Here is a 19,872-nt window from a genome sequence, read left to right as displayed (position 1 = left end):
TGACATCTTAGATAATTTTCTTTTAGTCTTTTCTGCTTAATACAAATTAGATAGTTTAGATTTTTGCTATTATTTTTTCTCATAACTAATGAGTATATTTTTTATGTTGTTTCTATTCAGATATTTTGTATGCAAAAATTTGGACTTAACAAACTGTAATTGAGCTAAATGATCACATGCACTTTCATTCAATTTAGGAGATACTATTGAACTAATTTATTCTTTTATTATATTGTATTTAGAAGAATTTTGTTGAGGTACAAATTTTCGGGCTTTAATTTCATTAACCCACTCACAAAATACCCACATGAGCCCACACGTTATATTAAAATCACATAAATATTCCCCATATATATATATATATATATATATATATATATTACCCAAATATTCTCCATGTTATTGGGCTCTCACAAATATTCCATACACAAACTCATAAATTGTCTTAAGCCCTCTCACAAATATTCCATACACGAGTCCATAAATTGCCTTGGGTCCTCTCACAAATATTACCTATTATAGCCTACATATTATCCAACTTGGGTTTTCACAAAAATACTCACCATATTGCTACCATATTGAACCACAAAATTATACCATCTCTATAAAAAGCCCAAAAGCACTTACCTTGTGGGAAAATCCAAAAAGCCCAACAAAACCCTTAAAAACTCTTTGCTATACGGCACCCTAAAGCCCATTGCTACATGGCACTTTTACAAAGCCCGTTGCTACGCGGCATCTTTACAAAACTCATTGCTACACGGAACCTCTAAAGCCTGCTACAATGTGGCATCTTCAAAGCTCGCTACAATGCGGCACCTCTAAAGCCCGCTACGATGCGGCACCTCTAAAGCTCGTTGCTACATGGCATCTTTACAAAGTCTGTTGCTACACGGCACCTCTAAAGCCTGCTATGATACAGCATATTCAAAGCTTGCTACAATGCGGCATCTTTAAAGCCCGCTACAATTCGGCATCTTTAAAGCCTACTATGATGCGGCACCTCTAAAACCCGCTACGATGCGGCATCTCTAAAACTCGCTATGATGCGACACCTCTAAAGCCCGTTAGGATACGGCACCTTTAAAACCCGTTACGATACGGCACTTCTACTAAGTCCGGTTGCTACACGGAAATATTTTTGCAAAATCCTACAAAGCCCAAATGCTAATTTGGCACTATTTTTACAAAACTCAAATGCTAATTTGACACTATTTTTACAAAGCCCAAATGCTAATTTGACACTATTTTCATAAAACTCAAATGCTAATTTGGTTCCTATTTTACAAAGTCCAAATGCTAATTTGGCACTATTTTCATAAAACCCAAATGCTAATTTGGTTCCTATCTTACAAAACCTAAATACTAATTTGGCAACTGTAGGGTCTTGATTTACAGGCTAAGCCCAAAATGTATGGGATGTTGGCCCAATAAGCCCAGTACAATAAATCTGTAGAAAGTGAGTTGAAGAACTAGGCCCTAATGAATTAAACAACGGATAAATTTAATTTGAATGACTGTCAAACACAAATAAGAGATTTGATCTTAATATATTTTCAGTCAAAGGAGGTCCCCCTTTTATAATTTAATCACAAATGGATACAAAGATAATTTAGATTGCTACAGTCTTTTTACTCTATTTTTCCTTATCTTTTCTTCATGAAGAGCCTTTCACATTATATATCCTCCTTTGGACCATCTTCATCCTACACTTGTTGATCATCTGAGCCCTTACTTGAGTATCTGTCCCATCAAACACCCTTTCTGGTTTGCTGTGAGTTGTGGTAGCCAAGGTAGCATTGTTCGGAGATTTTCTCCACATAAATGCGGCCAGAAAAGTAGTTGCAATGTATTTAATGCGGTGGTGGCAACTTTCCATTGGAAATTTTTAGGTTTCCTTCTTTTTCGTATGTTCATGAGGCATGTTCCTATCATTGGAATTTCTTGGAGGATCATTCTAATTGCCGGAGTACGTACTTTAAACTATATTCATCATATCTGAAGAGGAGTTCCTCATCGGATCACCTTTCATTCATTCCATACTTATGGGACTTTAACGGGGAACATGTAACAATTATTTGCTCCTCCTCGGACCTATCAATGTCCTCGGACAAAGTCCAAGGTCCAACAGATGGTTTTGGGCTCTTTATCCTTACTGCAACTATCTCTAAAAGCCCAAATAATAATTTGGCACTATTTTATAAACCCAAATAATAATTAGACAACTATTCCTACAAAAGCCCAAATCTATTTTGGCAACTATTTTACAAAAACCAAAGCACTATTTTGGCAAAAACAATTACTTTATGCTCAAAACCCAAATGCTAATTTGACACTATTTTACAAAGTCCAAATGCTAATTTGGCACTATTTTACAAAGCCCAAATACTAATTTGACACTATTTCACAAAAGACTAAATACTAATTTGGCACTATTTTCATAAAACCCAAATAATAATTTGGCACTATTTCACAAAAGCTCAAATACTAATTTGACTCTATTTTCATAAAGCCCAAATAATAATTTGGTACTATTTTACAAAACCCAATTGCTAATTTGGCAACTATTTTACAAAGCCCAAATGCTATTTTGGCACATATTTACAAAATTCAAATATTATTTTGACACTTGTTTTACATATACTAAATCCCACACTCATGGGAAATATAATTATTCATCCCTCAAGAAATACCTCTCTTACAAGATTTATAAAAGCCTATGAATATCACCCATGACAAAATTATTCATTTTGTAGGGACAACCAAGCCCAAAGGAGCTTAACTACAAAACCCAGCTGGACTAGCCTAGCTCACACATAAATTCCAGCAGCAAGAGGTCACGTGAGCTGACCAGCCAAAATCCAACACGACTAAATAGTTGGAGCCCATTCCCATCAAGTCCCAACTTGTCTAATCAGATCAAAAGAGGACACGTGTCCATCAGAGGTTAAACCCTTCCTTTACGAGTTGAAATCTCATAATTTCTCAAGTGACATAAAGTTGAAAGAGATGTGACAAAAAGCTAGGAAGCTTCAGCTAGCTGTCACTTCTTTCTTCTCCACCCATCCAGTCAAGAACCAAAAGTAACCATGATCAGACCATCAAAGCTCCTGAAACAATTTGAAATCAATTCATTTTCATATTAAAAACGTGTATTCTTTGATTCATGGACCAAACACATGAACCCCAAATGGGAAAACTTAGAGAAATGTGGTTTGGAGGGCATCAAAGGGATCCCAGCAGAGTTCCTAGTAAGGGCTCCAAGGTTGACACTTGGCTTAGGGTGATCCAATCTGCCCTAAGTAGCTCTGATTTTAGCTGCAGCATAACCAAGATCATTAGCCTAAAGCATGCTCTAATCCCATCAGCCAAGGCTAATCAACATTCAATGACAAGTCAGAATCCCAACTATTATTACCCAAAACAGTAAGAACCTTCTAAAAGCTAAGCTTACCACTATTAGCTAAAATCCCAACACACTAGAGGAGACCAAGATATACTAAGACATACACCAGGAAAGATTTTTCCTTAACCTCTCTGTTTAAACCTTCTTTAAGCTCTGAAAAAAGCATTGAGTTCTTAGTTTCAAGCCTAGAAACTAAGTCCCCAGCTCCTATCTTAAAAACACTTCTCATAGCTCTACCCATTAGCCAAGGCCAATCAACATCCAATGCTAAGTCAGAATCCCAACTATTATTACTCAAAACAGCAAGAACCTTCTAAAAGCTAAGCTTACCACTATTAGCTAAAATCTCAATAATGATTTTCTAAGAATTTTTAGAGGATTGGGAAAGATTTAGCAGAGATTATTTGCTAATCGCCCCTTAAAAACCCAAATATAAATGGAACTCTCCATTAACGCTTCACCAACACACTAGAGGAGACCAAGATATACTAAGACATACATTAGGAAAGATTTTTCCTTAACCTCTCTGTTTAAACCTACTCTAAGCTCTAAAAAAAGCATTGAGTTCTTAGTTTCAAGCCTAGAAACTAAGTCCCCAGCTCCTATCTCAAATACACTTCTCATAGCTCTACTCATAAACACTTATCTACCCCTAACAGAAAGTTCCAGCAGCCTTACTATATACTCTCATTCATTACTCATACTACTCATAAATGACTCTCTCTACTCATTACTCACTATATTCACGAGCATGTCTTGGTACCATAATGATCTTACTGCTCTAGTTGGGATCTCTCTCTCTCCCTTCATCTTACACTAAGTTTTCCTCATTATTTTTCATAATGGAACCCATGATATTTATTTATTCATTTACTATTGATGGTTATGATGTAATTGTTACTATATAATTATTCCCTCATATTGTTGTATTAGAAGACTCTTCTCTAAAGCTAATGGATGATGAGTTTGAAAGTGTAGACATTTTCCTTAATTTGTGAAGTAGCTAACAGCTGGAGGTTTATCATGTTTTATCTTTCTTTACAGCTGAGTTATTTTCTACAGAAACACCTTACCGCTGGGTCATTTTCTGCAGAAACAGTTTGCTGCTGGGTTATTTCTTACAATATATTTTTTAACCGTGCTGACATGTTCGCTGTAGGGATTGTTTATGGGCTATTTGTGTCAGTCCCAATCTAGGCCCAAGGCATAAAATATAGTGGATTCCTTGGACCTTCATCGATAGCCTTTGGGCTGTGCTTCAAGCCCATCGTTGAGTTTCGATTTAGATCCCCCAACCCAACATAAATCTCATTTGTCGGAAAGGAAACTTTTTCGCCATAACTATTGATGGTTATGATGTAACTATTACTATATAATTTTTCCCTCATATTGTTGTATTAGAAGACTCCTCTCTAGAGTTAACGAATGATGAGTCTGAAAGTGTAGATATTTTCCTTAATTTGTGAAGTAGCTAACAGCTGGAGGTTTATCCTGTTTTATCTTTCTTTACCGCTGGGCTATTTTCTGCAGAAACACCTTATCGCTGGGTCATTTTTACAGAAACAGTTTACTGCTGGGTTATTTCTTGCAGTATGCTTTTTAACAGTGCTGACATGTTCGCTGTAGGGATTGTTTATGGGCTACTTTTGTCGGTCCCAATCTAGGCCCAAGGCATAAAGTACAGTGGATTCCTTGGACCTTCACTAATAGCCTTTGGGTCGTACATTAAGCCAATCGTTGAGTTTCGGTTTAGACTCCCCAACCCAACATAAATCTCATTTGTCGGAAAGGAAACTTTTTCGCCCCCAACAAATTTCACAGACAAAGATTGTGACTTGATTTTGTATATGTAGCATCTAGCATTGATTTTCAAATTATATACATAATAGTAATGTAATGAGAAACTTGACGTAGCCAATATCATGAAAATTGAAAGGAAAAATTATTTTAGTATCTCCAAATATTTTGGTCGAACTAATATTCTATATGTTTAATAATCCAAGCTAAAATCAATAGCATGACTACAATTCACCATTCTTGTGCATAAGCACGAGTTACATACTAGTTTTTTTGTAAAGTCCGATCATCTCGGTCCTAATAAGACCTCTTTTCTTACAAATCTTCTAAATCATAATAAAACATGCCAATTCAAATTTTGGGTAATTTTGATTTTGGTGCCTCAAATTTTATATTTTGGATTTTAATGTTTAGGCAAAATTTAAGTACAATATCTTAGGTAAAATACAATTAAGTTGGAAAAGATAGCAAAAAGCTATCTATACTCAAATTAGGAGTGAGTAAAAGGAACATGTCATCGGCACACTGGAAATAATTAAACACAATGGGATGACATTTTATTGTTAAAGGTTTAAGTTTTTTGGTGTAAAGAGCTTGGTCAAAACACAAGGACGAGTGGTACATAAAAATATAAGGAGATAAAGTGTCTCCTTGTCGAAGACCAAAAGTAGGGTAGAAAATAGAATCTATTTTTCCCATTCCATAAAATAAACAAAATAATAGTTGTAAGACAATTCATGACAAGTTCAATGAAATAAGCAGAAAATTTGTATTAAAAAAAAAAAAAAAAACTCTCTATAAATGGTCGTTCTAATTTATCGTATGCTTTATCTAGAAAAATTTTAGATGCAAAAGAGCCAGGATTAAATCCTGATTTGGCTGGATGAATAAAATGGTATACATATGGTTTAATTTAGCTAACAAGGACTTTAGAGTTACTAATTGGTCAAAAATGAGTTTCTAGTTCATGTCCATGGGCATTATTTTTAGAAATAAGAATAATCTAAGTTTGGTTTAAATCTTTGGGCCCTCTACTTGTAACAAACGTGGTTTGTATAAACTTAATGACAAAGGTGCCAACTAGGGACTAACATTGTTGATAAAAAGTAGGCATGAAAAGCTATCAGGCCAGGAACTTTGTACTAAAAATGCCAACTACAATCATTTTCCATTTCCAAGGCAAGATTGTAAGTGTAAAAATTAATTATTATAAATTATTTTTAAAAATATTTTATAAAAATGATAAAAGCAATTAATTATTTTGACACTTTATATATATATATATATATATATATATATTTCTCATAAAAATAACGTCAAAACTTTTTTAAAATGATTTATTAACAATTGTAAAGGCTGATTAACATGACCATTCTCCAAATTGTTTTGGTCGATGATAATAGAAGTTGGCTAACTGCCAAATTGGAGAAGGTGTTTGGTATCAAATGATACCATTTCAGCAGTACTAAAATTCAATAAGCGTGAGACATGTCAACAAAAAAATAACTACACCACTAACAAATAAAGGACATGAATTAATGGATAGTTATTTTTACACGCATATCTCTTATTTATTAGATTTTTATATAAATGATATAGTATTATTTGATATAAAATATTTTCTCCCAAATTGATACCCAAAAATAAAGACCTACTGCCAGAACCCCCAATGCCTTTCTCTAATAGTCATAGGGTAATAAAAACATGGAATTTACAATGCCCAATCCCCAAAGGTTATAGTTGTAGGGTATGTACTATGTTGTTTACACCAACCACACAATTTTGTACTACCAGGTCAATGGACAAGACAAGCACGTGACGATAAGTTTGTTTTTCACCATTTGACGTTTGTATATAGAGTTGAGCTGGTTAAGATTTTGGCATGTGACTATGTGAGACTCAGCAATTGACATTGCTAAACCTCGATGTTCACAATGTCGGTATCATCATTATCATTCTCTTTTCTCTGATCTCTAAGGCCCATGCCCTTTTAATCACGATCGGCCCTTCTTATGCTGCCACATGGACAAAACTGCCCTTGGTAAACAAAACAATTTATAGCTAGTTTTATCTTAATTTACTTTTTACCTTCCATAGAATAGATCACTAGTTTAAACTAATGGACCACATTTAGACTTGTAAGACTAATTACAATTTTTAAAAATATATATATATATATTGATAATTTTTAAGTATTCTGATAACTCATTTTGAAAAATATATATAAATTTATAACATAGGATATTATCTTATATTTGATGAATATTTTATAATAATTGATGAGCTATTAAACTTAGGTAGGTATGATAAATAAAAATAAGGTATGTATTGTAAAACTCTCCTAGTATTAATTATTAAGGTGTATTTATGTAAGATTAACATAAAGTGAGCCCAATAAGATTGTATATATTTTTATATAAAATAAGAGTATAATGTAATATGTAGGGTCTCGGTTTGGGGCCCAAGCCCAACAAGTATGGAGTCTCAGTCCAAAGGGCCCTGAAACAATGAATTTGTAGAGAGTGAGTTACAGAACCGAGCCTTAGCGAAGTAGATAAAGGCCAAGGTTAGGCTACACAACGCTTGGACACAAGAGGATCCTGTTAACGTCCAAATATTCTCAGTCCGAGGGGATGAGGTAGATATTTGGAGGTTCCTCCTTTAAATTTTTCCAATTCGAGGGGATGAGGTAGATATTTAGAGGTTAGCCCAACCTTGGCCTTTATCTACTTTGCTAAGGCCCGGTTTTGTAATTCACTCTCTACAAATTCATTGTTTCAGAGCCCTTTGGACTGAGAGTCCATACTTGTTGGGCTTGGGTCCCAAACCGAGACCCTACATAATCCATTTCAAATCTATTGACTTTTGATTGATCTCATAATATTTTTTTAATAAATTTTTTATGCCTCACAATTTTATACATCAGTGTTTTAATATATATTTTTAATTGAGTTTAATTATATTCTATATTTAAAAATTCAATTAAAATAATGTGACATTATTTTTCTTTAAATAATAAAAAGATAATTTTATAGAAAAACACAATCATAATATATATATATATATATATGAATAATTACCATGATTACATATATATTTTGATACAAGATAGAATTTTGACTCTAACTTAATCTAAGTGTATATGTGTATGAAATTCCCTCTTGGAGACTTGAACCTCGGCTCTTACCCCAACACCCCACAAGCATTTATACTTGTGGAGTGACCACCGGGTGCAGTGGTGGTACCATAATTATATATTAGTTTCATAGAAAAACACATCCATAATAAATATTTATTAATAATTACTATAATTATCAAATTTTACATTTTACATTTGATATTTCACCAATCATAATAAAAAAAATTATTAATAGCTAATAAAATTATTAAATTTCATATTTATATATAGTAATAAAAGAGAGAAGATCATTTTTTAGATAAAATTAGAGGCATAGCACTTGCATTTTTTTTTTTTAAGAAACATATCACCCCAAATTATTAACATGCCATTTTTGCAATGTAGATGAATTGGACCAATAAAAATTTGTCATGTCAAATAAAAAGCCAACTCAACTTCAAGTAAGCAATCACACTAATGAAACTCCTAACATTATCTCTCGTCATTAATTTTCTTTATCTCTGACAGTAACTGTTGCCATCACATTCACCACATTCCTACTACTTTATAGAGGTTAGTAACTGGTTTATATTTTATTATGCGTAACACTGAGTTTTCTAATTAAATTTAAATATTTGTTTTCATTAACCAATATAGCACAAAAAAAATGTTATGTGTTTGCAACTTTGCACTTAATCGGAAACTTTGCATATAATATAAGGTATTATATCTAAATTTTATTTATATTTTATTGAATTTTTTCATGCATTGCTCAGACTAATGACTAGTTTATTAAATTAAAGAGTGATCGAAACAGTACTATAAAATTCAAAATGCAAACTATTTTTAAGAAAAAAAAGTAAAAAAAGTAATTTGAAGCACATAAAAGAAATCGAAACATAAAATCCGCCGAGATTAAAAACGGTCTGATTGGAACAATGGTTTCAAACTTTCAAGGTAAAATTATCAGCCAAAGGACAAACTCGTCGTTTCATCATCCAGTGCCAAATCCCAAGGCAAGCTCACTGTCCCCATTATCTATATTCATGCTTGTACTATTACTATATATATATGTATATATATATTCATATTATGGGTTGCTTTATATTTATAATTCTACCTAAATTCGAAGTCACTGCAAAAAGCTGCATGCTTTTTTCTTCCTCTTAAATCCAACTCCAGTACCCAATTGCCACCCACCACTTTACAAGTCATTTTCGTTTTGGACTCTCTCTCTCTCTCTGCATATTCATCTTCATCTTCATCTCCTCCAAGCTTCAAGGTACGAATGCAATCACTCCTCACCTCAGTTTTTGTTTTTGTGTTTTGTTTTTAAATTTAAAAATAATGATTTTATTTGAAGATGGGGATTATCTTGGGTGGTGAAAAACAGAGAATCAAGAATTCGAATTGGGGTGTAATCATTTTGTCCGAGGAGTAACATGGACGTGATTTACTATGTTGTCAATTTGGAAGGACGGAATATTTGTTCACTTGTACCATGACATGAACAGTTAGATGATTATTTTTAATCACTTATATATATATATATATATATATTTTTTTTTTTTTAAATGGTTTTATAGTTTATACAAAAAGGCTCTCGCTTTCACGAGGTCTGAGAGAGGAGGGTTGGTAGGTAACTTTATCTATAGTTTATAAATTTGAAAATTTAATTTGGGATGTTACCATTTTGTGTTGAATATGCTGAATCTTGGCCCAACTGAGATACTATGATGTTCCATAATGCCCTGTTAGCATGACTTGTCATCAAGACTTATCTTTTTTTTTTTTTTTTTAATTAGTAAGTTACACACGCATCCGATCGGTTTATACGTCTACGACCTTACCATTTGCTTAGAACTTATAAGACGAGGAGGTGCCAGTTGAGCTAGAGAGCTCGTTGGCTTTATATCTTTTTAAGGTTCTTGTAACTAAGATTGTCCTCTTTATATTTGCAACTGTGACTGTGATGGATTTGGATTGTTTGGTTACATAATACAATTTTCCTCTTCAATGTGCTTGCTGCCAGTTCTGATAAAAGATTTAGAAATGAACCACTTCTTTTTATCATCCATTTTCAGTTTTTGGTTCAACTGTGATATTTCTATTCAAGTGATTTGAAAGTGTTTCTATGTGGATATCTTAGTATTAGTAGTTCAACTATGCTACTATGACATGCTATTAAAGAAATAGTCCCACCTAGATTGTTCTTTGTGACAAATTTTGGGACTCCTGTATTTTTTGTGGACATTATGTTGCTTGTTATATAAGTCACATTCTTTACCAGGTACGAAGTTAAAATAAGTTAACATCTTATGTTATCTTCAAACTATACTTAGGTTTGTCAAATTGTTATCAGTTTTAGCAACTTCTTTGCCTTTTATCATCTATATGCATGGGTCTTTGAGTAAATTAGTAGCAAAATAAGTGTGTTTTGTTCTTGATAAATGTTTTACAGACATGTCAAGCCTAGGGCGGAGAGGAATTCATTTCTTTCACAAACTAAATGCTGCAAATGTCCCAACTGATTTGCTAGAAAAGGGCCAAAATCGTGTTATTGATGCTTCCCTTACACTTATCCGTGAGAGGGCAAAGCTTAAGGTATATGTTGATGTTTGTTTTGAAAACTTTTATCATGTTGTTGTAGTCATTATTAGTTTGTTGTCTTGAGTAATTCTATGTGCTAGTAATTTGATATAAGATGATCTGAATCGGAGCTTTGCAAAAAGGCACAATACTGAAAAACTTATTATTGGTTTTTGTTAGGGAGAGCTTGTCCGTGCTTTAGGGGGTGCTGTTGCAACGGCATCTCTTCTTGGAGTACCTTTAGGACATAACTCATCATTTCTTCAGGGGCCTGCATTTGCACCTCCACGCATTAGAGAGGCTATCTGGTGTGGTAGCACAAACTCAGCAACTGAAGAAGGTATGAACAGTAGTTTGCCTCTGGACTGACGGTTGGAAATCTTAAGCATTTAACTATTGTAGGATAAGTTGTGTCTACATGGTGCATATGCCTTCAATTGATTGCTGATGGACGTCTCTAATAATATTTTTAGTGTTTTGCGTTGTTGATTCATGTTCTCATATAGTCTCTATATGGTAGGATCAAATTCAGATCTTAACCTCTCATATAAATTTGAGTTCTGAACATTTTCATTGCAAAGATGTGTTGATGGATACTAATAATACCTGATCAGTCAGTCACATTTAGCAGTATATGTGTGCACTGTGACATACTGACATTGATGCTGGGAAATGCAGGGAAAGAATTAAAAGACCCACGGGTGCTAACTGATGTTGGCGATGTCCCTGTCCAAGAAATTAGAGATTGTGCTGTGGATGATGACAGATTGATGAATGTCATAAGTGACTCTGTCAAGCTAGTTATGGAAGAGGTGAGATGTCCTTTTCTGTAAGCTTCCATTTCAAATTATGGGCATTATATATTGGAATTTCTAAATTACAACCTGAGCGGTTTCCTCTGGTAAGATCTTTGAATTAAACCCTGCAGCATTGTCCTGTTTTGTTCTAGTTTAATTAAATATTTTTCCTAGCTAGTTATGTTGGATGTTCTTATTGTTAAAAGCTTTTTGCAATTTTCCTTCGTCATCACTGATATCCTCCTTAGGGTTAATTCTATTTACTTGCTGAATGTTTTGTGCAATACTTATCATTCACTTGATGCTGTCTAGATTGACTTGTTTTTACTTTATATCTTTGGAGCTTCTTGGCAATTCTAGTCAAATAAAAATTATTGACTCCAAGAAGAAACATCAGTATGATTATTTCTGTGTTGGATTAATTGTCAAAAATTATCAAGCTAAACATTTGGAGGGTCCCAAATTTTGGGTTGTCACTATGAGATTGCTTAGTAAAATGGCAAGGGTGTGGTTTTGCCGAGAATTCTAGCTTCTCTTCCAATGGTTGTTGGACCAAATGGCATCTCCACATCACTAAAAGAAGAAGTGGAGAATGAGGACACAAGTTCAGTACTGTATGGCTTAGTGAGAGGTGTTTACCTTTCCCAAAAAATTTGGGGGGGGGGGGGGTGTTTAAGATTTTGCCTTTTCTCAGTGTCTTGAACAAGTGGAATAAAGTCAGCCACCTTTAACATGTGATAGATTTGAAGTCAGCTAGTCTGTTTGGTATGGTGCTTGTTTTACATGCTTGTTTTGACCAAAGAGATCTGTTCCCTTGAAAGCTTCAGTGATATTGTCTGTTTTATGAAAATGCTTGGAGCATTTGGTGTGAGATTTTACTATCCAATAATTGTCTATTGCCAACTACCTTTTGGTTTAAAGTGGTCATTTCGATCCTAATGAGACCCATGCTCTTTCAGGCTCCGTTACGCCCATTAGTTTTAGGTGGTGATCACTCAATATCATATCCTGTTGTAAGAGCTGTTTCTGAAAAGCTTGGGGGCCCTGTAGATATTCTTCATCTTGATGCCCATCCAGATATCTATCATTCCTTTGAAGGAAATAAGTATTCTCATGCTTCTTCTTTTGCCCGTATTATGGAGGGTGGTTATGCTCGGCGGCTTTTGCAGGTAGACTTTTATAATGTATTATGATATTAAATGCAGCCTTGTATTTTCTGTTAACTTATATTGACCAAATAATTATTTTAGTGGCTAATTTGATATACTGACCTTTGAATTTCATACCTTTCTTGCACCTCACAAATTGATTCATGAATTTAAATTTTGTGCCTCAACGCATTTGGCTTGGACTCCCCCATCTTCAGTTCAATTTCGCATTGAAGCTTTTCTCAATAAGAATTTTAGGTTGATTGCTACACTTCTAAAGAGTTCTGTTCTACAAAATTTTGCCACTGTGGTAGCCATCTTGAATACTCGCTTTGACTTTTCAATGTATTCTAACACATCTTTCTGCTCGTTATGTATGCTCAAAGTACCCATAGTGAATCCTCAACCATGGATTTGAGAGCAGAGGTTAATTGGTCCAAACACATGAAATGATCAATAATAAGATATACTGACATAACTAACCCCTATACCTCCTCTAGACCACAAATCATATCAGGCTATAAATTGCCGTAAAATCACAACAATTTTATTTTAAAAGTAGTTGCTGAACCCTGTTATTAAAAATATCTGAGATGCATTGTAGTTTTAGGAATAACAAATATTCATATAACAAAATTGGTCCTAGTTGAAACGTCAAATCTCATGCTTAATTTTCTATCTGGCATACCATAGATCAGATATTGACCTTGTCAAAAGCTTTGGCATCTGACAGCTGAAAGTTGGGTCAATCAAACCAAACACAGGAACTAATCAATAAGACTAATATAATTAGTCCTTTGCCTCAGTGAGACTAAAAATTAAAATCTGGTCTGCAGATTCCCAGTGCCAGACAACCTTAATGTTATTGAAAACCAATAAATGATACAAATGGGCCCATATTTAGAAACCTCTAACTGACATTCCTGATTACCTTATGCGTGCATACTATTGATTTGTTGTTGGCTGAGTGATAAGTACTGGCTTATAACAATCAGCTAAGGAGATTCATCCTGTGGATGTCAGTGACAAGGCATTTAAATTGTGGGGAGATGGAGAAAAAAGGAATGGCCTCCCATCTGGCTGCTAAGCTCATAATGAAACATAAATTTTGGCAATAGGTGGAGAGACAACCAGTATGAGAGATGCAGCATGCCTAATCTGCTTTTAGGGCCCCAATCCAAAGTGCCCACAAATGTTGTCTCATTATAAATAATTCTTTTGATTCTGGCATAATCCTCTTGTTGCTTCAATGTAGCGTCATTGAATTAATACAGCAGCAGAAACATCAAGAGAAAGTAATGATTGAAATTCGATATTGATCTGGGTTGGTGACTGTTTGATTTCAATCTGCTGAAACATATATTCCTTTTATTTTTTTGGCATTTTGACATTATCATTTAGTGTCCTTGGCTGTTGAATTTGAATAAATTTGTAAGATTTTAGGGAAATTTTCATGCCATTCATCTGTGAAAAATGTCTATATCTGGAGATAACTTATTGACCTTCCCATGCAATTTACTCTATTATCATACCTTTAATTCTTCTTTTCTTATCCCCTTCACTAAACCAGCCCTGTTTTTAATATTTTGATAGGTTCTGCATCAAAACTTGCTAATTGTAAGTGATAAACCTGAGTCTGGATTTTAAATATTGAACTTAAATGTCAACTTTTCAGGTTGGTATTAGATCAATAACAACTGAAGGGCGTGAACAAGGCAAAAGATTTGGAGTGGAGCAATTTGAAATGCGAACCTTTTCAAGAGATCGTGAATTTTTGGAAAACCTGGTCTCTCTCTTCTTCTGTCTTCTATTCTCCTAATTCTTTTGGTTTTTGCTTGAACTTTTATGCTCCTCATTTAACTAGGTATATCCAAGTCACTCTATGTTTATACACAAATATGTAGATATGTATTAAGATGCGTGGAAATTCATTTTAGTGGAAGTAGATTTAAGTTCTGCAAGTATTAGAAAACCTGTTAATCTGTGAAATACATTAAAAAAAAAAAAAATATATTCTATGATGTGAAACTGTAAAAATGTTCTTTATAGATAAGTCAGGAAATTTGCTTTGTAACAGTCATATAAATTTCATGTACTGTGTATGTGGCCAATCAGTTTGAATTTAGCTATGGAGTAATGAGTTGCACTAACAAGGACATTATCTAATATATAGTCAATTATGGGTTGAAGTGAGTCAATTAAGTCCTACAGTACTACGCTCTCAATAAAGTCCATTACTTGAATCTTGCTAAAGCCTTTGAATTGTATTATACCTGGATCTGTTTAAATTTTGATACTATTGGAGATATTTCTGAGGCTAAAATATTATTTTGGTCCCTAAACTTTACTAAAAGTTTGTTTTTTCATCCCTAAACTATTGAAAATATTTCAAATTATGTCCTTAAACTTTAAAAAATATATTTTTTCATCCCTGAACAGCTGAACTATTACAAAAGTTCTTTTTCGTCCTTATTTTTGTCTCTAAACTATTGAAAAAAACTCTTGACAAAGTTTAGGAATGAAATAAGAACTTTTTAATGTTTAGGGACCAAAATAATATTTTAGCCTATTTCTGATTATTGGTGAAATGAATTTTACATGGGATGGTGTACACTGAAATAATCTGTATGCAATTATTATATATGCTAAAAATTAGTAATCTAAATCTCATGTTAAACTGCCACTGACCTTTGGATCAAAGGTCATTTCCTGGTCTTTCCAATGAGACTTTCAGGTTCAAATTCCCCTTCCCCCACTTAAATGTTCAAACAGAATCTCATGCTAGACTTTCCATTTATCCCTTAACATCCACCCTTCCCCCCACCCCCCCTGTTTTCTTGGCTCTGTGTGTGTGTCTGATTAACTTCTTAAAACCAAATTTAGAATATAGAATAATAATTTTGGTCAAACAGGTGCAAATGGTAGTAGTGGAATCTGTAAACTTCATTTTGATCATCTATAATGTCCTTTGACAGAAACTTGGGGAGGGTGTAAAAGGCGTGTATATCTCAATAGATGTGGATAGTCTTGATCCGGCTTTTGCTCCTGGAGTGTCTCACATTGAGCCAGGAGGTCTCTCTTTTCGTGATGTTCTCAACATCCTCCACAACCTCCAAGGTAATGTTGTTGCTGCAGATGTGGTTGAGTTCAACCCACAACGCGACACTGTTGATGGTATGACTGCAATGGTAGCTGCGAAGCTGGTGAGAGAACTGACTGCAAAGATATCAAAATTATAGACCCTGTGGCTTCCCTTCAAGATTTTCAAATTGTTCGCTGACGTACCAGCAATAATCAATGCTTCCAGCATACCAAATATAAGTTCTTCCTTTGGTTTCGTAAAAGGATATGGACTTAGAAATATACTTCTTGTCAGTTACCGAGAAAACTTTTTTTCAGGATTTATGTATTTGGGTTTATATAAAAACTAGTCATGATAATGTTACAACTGTTACAGTCGGTACATTGTTGTACTTAAATCTCCTGCCAAACAGATAAGTAAACAACTATTATCTAGTTCAATGTTGTGTTTCTGTTTTAGAGTTGAAGGTTGAACTAGAACTAATGCTTCCCATGTTTTGATCACAACATTAACTAAATTGCTTATGGTGTTGTAACAAAAAAAAACTTATGAATTTTTCGCCAAGGTCCTCTGCTTGATTCTTTCTTTTACTGAACTATTTGTAGTTCTTTTATTCATGTAATGCAACGTACCTATATTAGTCATATTTACCTATATAGTTTAGAGTCTTCTGACTTAGTGACAATGTCCAATCTTTTCCATGGGAACAACCTAAATTCATATAGCCCTCTTCCCAGTTCCCACTGCTGTTAGTGCCTATATTTGTATTTATCAACATATGATATTACATATATGGTAAATGATTCCTGATCATTTTCCACATTCTTAGCAATGGAGCATGTGATTTCCTCTTAAAACCACCACCACCCCCCCCCCCCCCCCTCCAAAAAAAAAAACACACGAACATGACATGAGAAAAGGCAATACAACTATTCTTGAAAACTTAGATACGATTTGGTGAGGATAAAAAAAATAATTAAATAATATGTTTAGGTTCATTTTATTTATTTTAAAATATTTTCTATATTTATCTTAAGTTTTCAAAATAAATAACAACTTTTAAAATACTAAAAAATATTTTGAAAATTAAATGGATTTGTTTATAGATATCCTTGTCAAAGTTAGACAAAGACATGTTGATATTTGTCACGGTGAAAATTGTCTAAATAATAATTTAACACTTAGCAAAAAAGTATTCTCTAACTCTAGATACTCAATCTCACCACATTCAAACTATAATACATAAAGGAGTTCTCAATAAAAGAGTGTTTTGATACTTATATATATAATATCTAAAAGTTGAAACGTCGATACAATTTAATCAATTTCAATACAGTTCAGTTCATTTTAGCCTATTTTCAATGTGAAAGACAACCATTTACCAACTTAAGCTATTGTCCCTACCTTATTTTCGAGACATGAAAAACACACATGCAACATGCTAGTTCGTTATTGACTCTTATAAGACACCGGAAATTCTGAAGTGTTTGAACTTCTTAGGCCTTGTTTGGATGGTGGAAATACTATCACTTATCACTCAATAACTCATTACTTAAAAATCTCCACATTACACCCGGCATGTTTGGCACTACAACCCGGTTAGAGTTTTTATTCTCAAAACTCAAAATACTCCCCTCTATGTGGGACCCACGGACTGAGCTTTGTAGAAACCGATGCGAACTTCAGCTGTATATGCCCCAACAACTTATCTGGAAAAGGTTTCATGGAAAATAATGATGTTTATTTTTGTTCTTATAGATGGTACAAGTCATAGCATAACACAAATATGTATAGGATATAAAAAAAGTTGCCAAAAGTTCAATCATGTTTGATGACAAGCATCCATTAGGAATAGATCATTGTCTGAAGAAGAAAAATGTGGTTGGAATGGATCATCCAAACTCTTGGCAAGCTTCCAGAAAAGCATCAGTGTGAAGAGATGAAAAAAGAAGAGAAAGAAAGAAAGAAGCAATAGATGTGAAGAAAGGAAGAAAAAATAAAGAAAGAAGCACTGAACCCGCAACGGGTGGAAAGAGAGGAGAAGCAAATGTGAAAAAAGAAAGAAAGAGAAATGAAAAAACTTTTGGTGTTTGATGTGACAACACAAAGCATTGGGTTTTATATGTTCCATTAATTACCAAATTGTCATGTAATTCATAACTCAAGTATTTGAAAACACTTCAAACTTGTTTTCATTTTCAGTCACTCTATATTTGTATAATTAATTACTCTCATCCCCTGGATGTCTCCATATTGCTGCCGGATTTTCACATTTACTGATTTACTAGCTTGTCCAAATTTGTAACCAATGTTCAAAAGGTGGTAAAGAGATGCAAGTTGGGTTTAAATTGGCTTACAAGAACCTGGGGGGAAGGTGTTTTTGACAACAGTATTGGAATCATAGAGGAAACAGTTTGGTTGTTAGGATAATAATGATTAGTTTTCCTATCAACCAAGATAACTATCTTGGATAAAGAGGTCTCTGATTTATGTTTCTGCCAAGTGTGTGCGGCTAATATACATGAGTAATACCAACAGCGCACAGCGCCACACTCACCCAATAGATAATCGACAATGGTACTTGGGCAAATCATACAGTAATAATTGAAAATAGAATCAAATGTTTTCTGCTTTCTCCATTCCTATCCTAGTAAATAGACGTTTATCACCATAAAGTTTACATTCTCGTAAGGACCATATAGGTAATGAGCGCATAAATTTATTTGGCAAAAACATATTTTTGATTCTCGTAAGGACAATGGTGGATATCTTTATTTTGAGTTTTTGACTCTTATGTTTTGAAATTTTTTTTTATTTATTTTATTAAAAACTTACATTTTGGTCTTAAATGTGGTGACGAACTTGCTGAATAAAATATATAAAAAAAAAAAATTAACATTAAAGAAAGAAAAAATATTTGCCCATCTCACTTAAAATAGTTGTAAGCATATATCATTTCTCTTAAAAAAATCCACATTAGTGCTTGGTTCAGTCCTAACACAAATTATCTTAACAACTACGATTTTTGTTTTCCTGCTTTGGTAACCAATAAAATCGGCTTTCGCCTCCCGATCTTGCTCACGTTTAACTTCGATTTTCGTCGCTCAAATATAATATTTAGATTCCATACGAATGTAATTAAGTTCAATATTAAGCTTCTCGCTACACACGTATTTCAATTCGATAATAAACCCACACATTCCTTCATTACCAGTTGCCGCTAGATAAAAAATTGAGCGACAAAATGAAAATTTTAAATTAGATTTTAGGAGCTTCTCCGAGGGAGAAACTCCTCCAAAAATAGGCGTATGCCACTATTTGCGGCGTGCACACGGTATTCTTTAGTAAAAGGCGAAAGAATAGTTCGCTCTGTGCTCACCGCGTGGCTGCGTGAATTTTTACTAACTTAGGAATTCCCCTTTTATAAGACCTTTCTGCCGTAACATTGTCAAATGTAATCGATGTGGGACAACTATGTCAGTTTGAGAGTGCACCTCCAAATAACGCTACATAAAAACAAACATTGCCAATTGCCATACATGTAGTTTGTGCTTCTGAGTCCCCCAAAAAACACAACTGACCAGTGAAAAGAAGAATCAATGAAGATTGAGGACATTGCCCATTTCCTAGGCTAAGCAACTACTGAGCAAGTACAAGGGTCTCATTGGAGAAGCCAGAAAAAGCAAGTGAATTGTAAGTCTATATTTCACCTCCATGTATAACTTCCATTTCGCTCGGTTCTTCTTGCTTCTCCAATGATATATCCTTGTACTGCTTGGCACACACGACAAATAAAAGCTAAATTAAGCATGGTCAAAGCAGCTAATAGAAAGAAAAGTCTATCCAAATGACCATTGATGACGTTGAAAATTGTCACCAATGAGTCACACCGTACTCGCGACTCAAAGCGAACCTGCACACCAAGAACGAACGGA

General features: G+C 34.0%; 1 protein-coding gene and 1 non-coding gene across 4 annotated transcripts; one reads left to right on the top strand and one right to left on the bottom strand.

Annotated features, from left to right (window-relative positions):
• Positions 1 to 9,262: 9,262 nt before the first annotated feature.
• LOC115957797 (arginase 1, mitochondrial) lies at positions 9,263 to 16,501 on the top strand. Of its 3 annotated transcripts, XM_031076127.1 has the most exons (8): positions 9,407 to 9,603; positions 10,127 to 10,245; positions 10,783 to 10,925; positions 11,091 to 11,250; positions 11,589 to 11,722; positions 12,667 to 12,876; positions 14,531 to 14,641; positions 15,831 to 16,501. In XM_031076127.1, exons 3-8 carry the CDS (start codon positions 10,785 to 10,787, stop codon positions 16,092 to 16,094), a joined length of 1,020 nt encoding a protein of 339 aa, XP_030931987.1. In that variant the 5' UTR covers positions 9,407 to 9,603; positions 10,127 to 10,245; positions 10,783 to 10,784; the 3' UTR covers positions 16,095 to 16,501. The 3 variants fall into 3 exon arrangements, with proteins under 3 accessions (XP_030931988.1, XP_030931987.1, XP_030931986.1); XM_031076128.1 differs by lacking the exons at positions 9,407 to 9,603; positions 10,127 to 10,245 and adding an exon at positions 9,263 to 9,337; XM_031076126.1 differs by lacking the exon at positions 10,127 to 10,245.
• Positions 16,502 to 19,207: 2,706 nt separating this feature from the next.
• LOC115958641 lies at positions 19,208 to 19,325 on the bottom strand. The gene has a single exon (XR_004084572.1). It is a non-coding gene; the product is annotated as a U5 spliceosomal RNA (small nuclear RNA).
• Between the last annotated feature and the right edge of the window lie 547 nt (positions 19,326 to 19,872).

The sequence above is a fragment of the Quercus lobata genome, chromosome 8, assembly GCF_001633185.2.
Source record: "Quercus lobata isolate SW786 chromosome 8, ValleyOak3.0 Primary Assembly, whole genome shotgun sequence".
Lineage (NCBI taxonomy): Eukaryota > Viridiplantae > Streptophyta > Magnoliopsida > Fagales > Fagaceae > Quercus > Quercus lobata.
The sequence above is the reverse complement of the archived record's forward strand: the minus strand, read 5'-3'. Positions and strand labels throughout refer to the sequence as shown.

Bases quoted from the DNA above. Each gene is read 5' to 3' on its own strand.
- LOC115957797 (XM_031076128.1), top strand. From the start codon at position 10,785: ATGTCAAGCCTAGGGCGGAGAGGAATTCATTTCTTTCACAAACTAAAT. The intron at 11,251-11,588 runs GTATGAACAGTA...TGGGAAATGCAG, and splicing joins AAACTCAGCAACTGAAGAAG to GGAAAGAATTAAAAGACCCA. The intron at 14,642-15,830 runs GTCTCTCTCTTC...GTCCTTTGACAG, and splicing joins GTGAATTTTTGGAAAACCTG to AAACTTGGGGAGGGTGTAAA.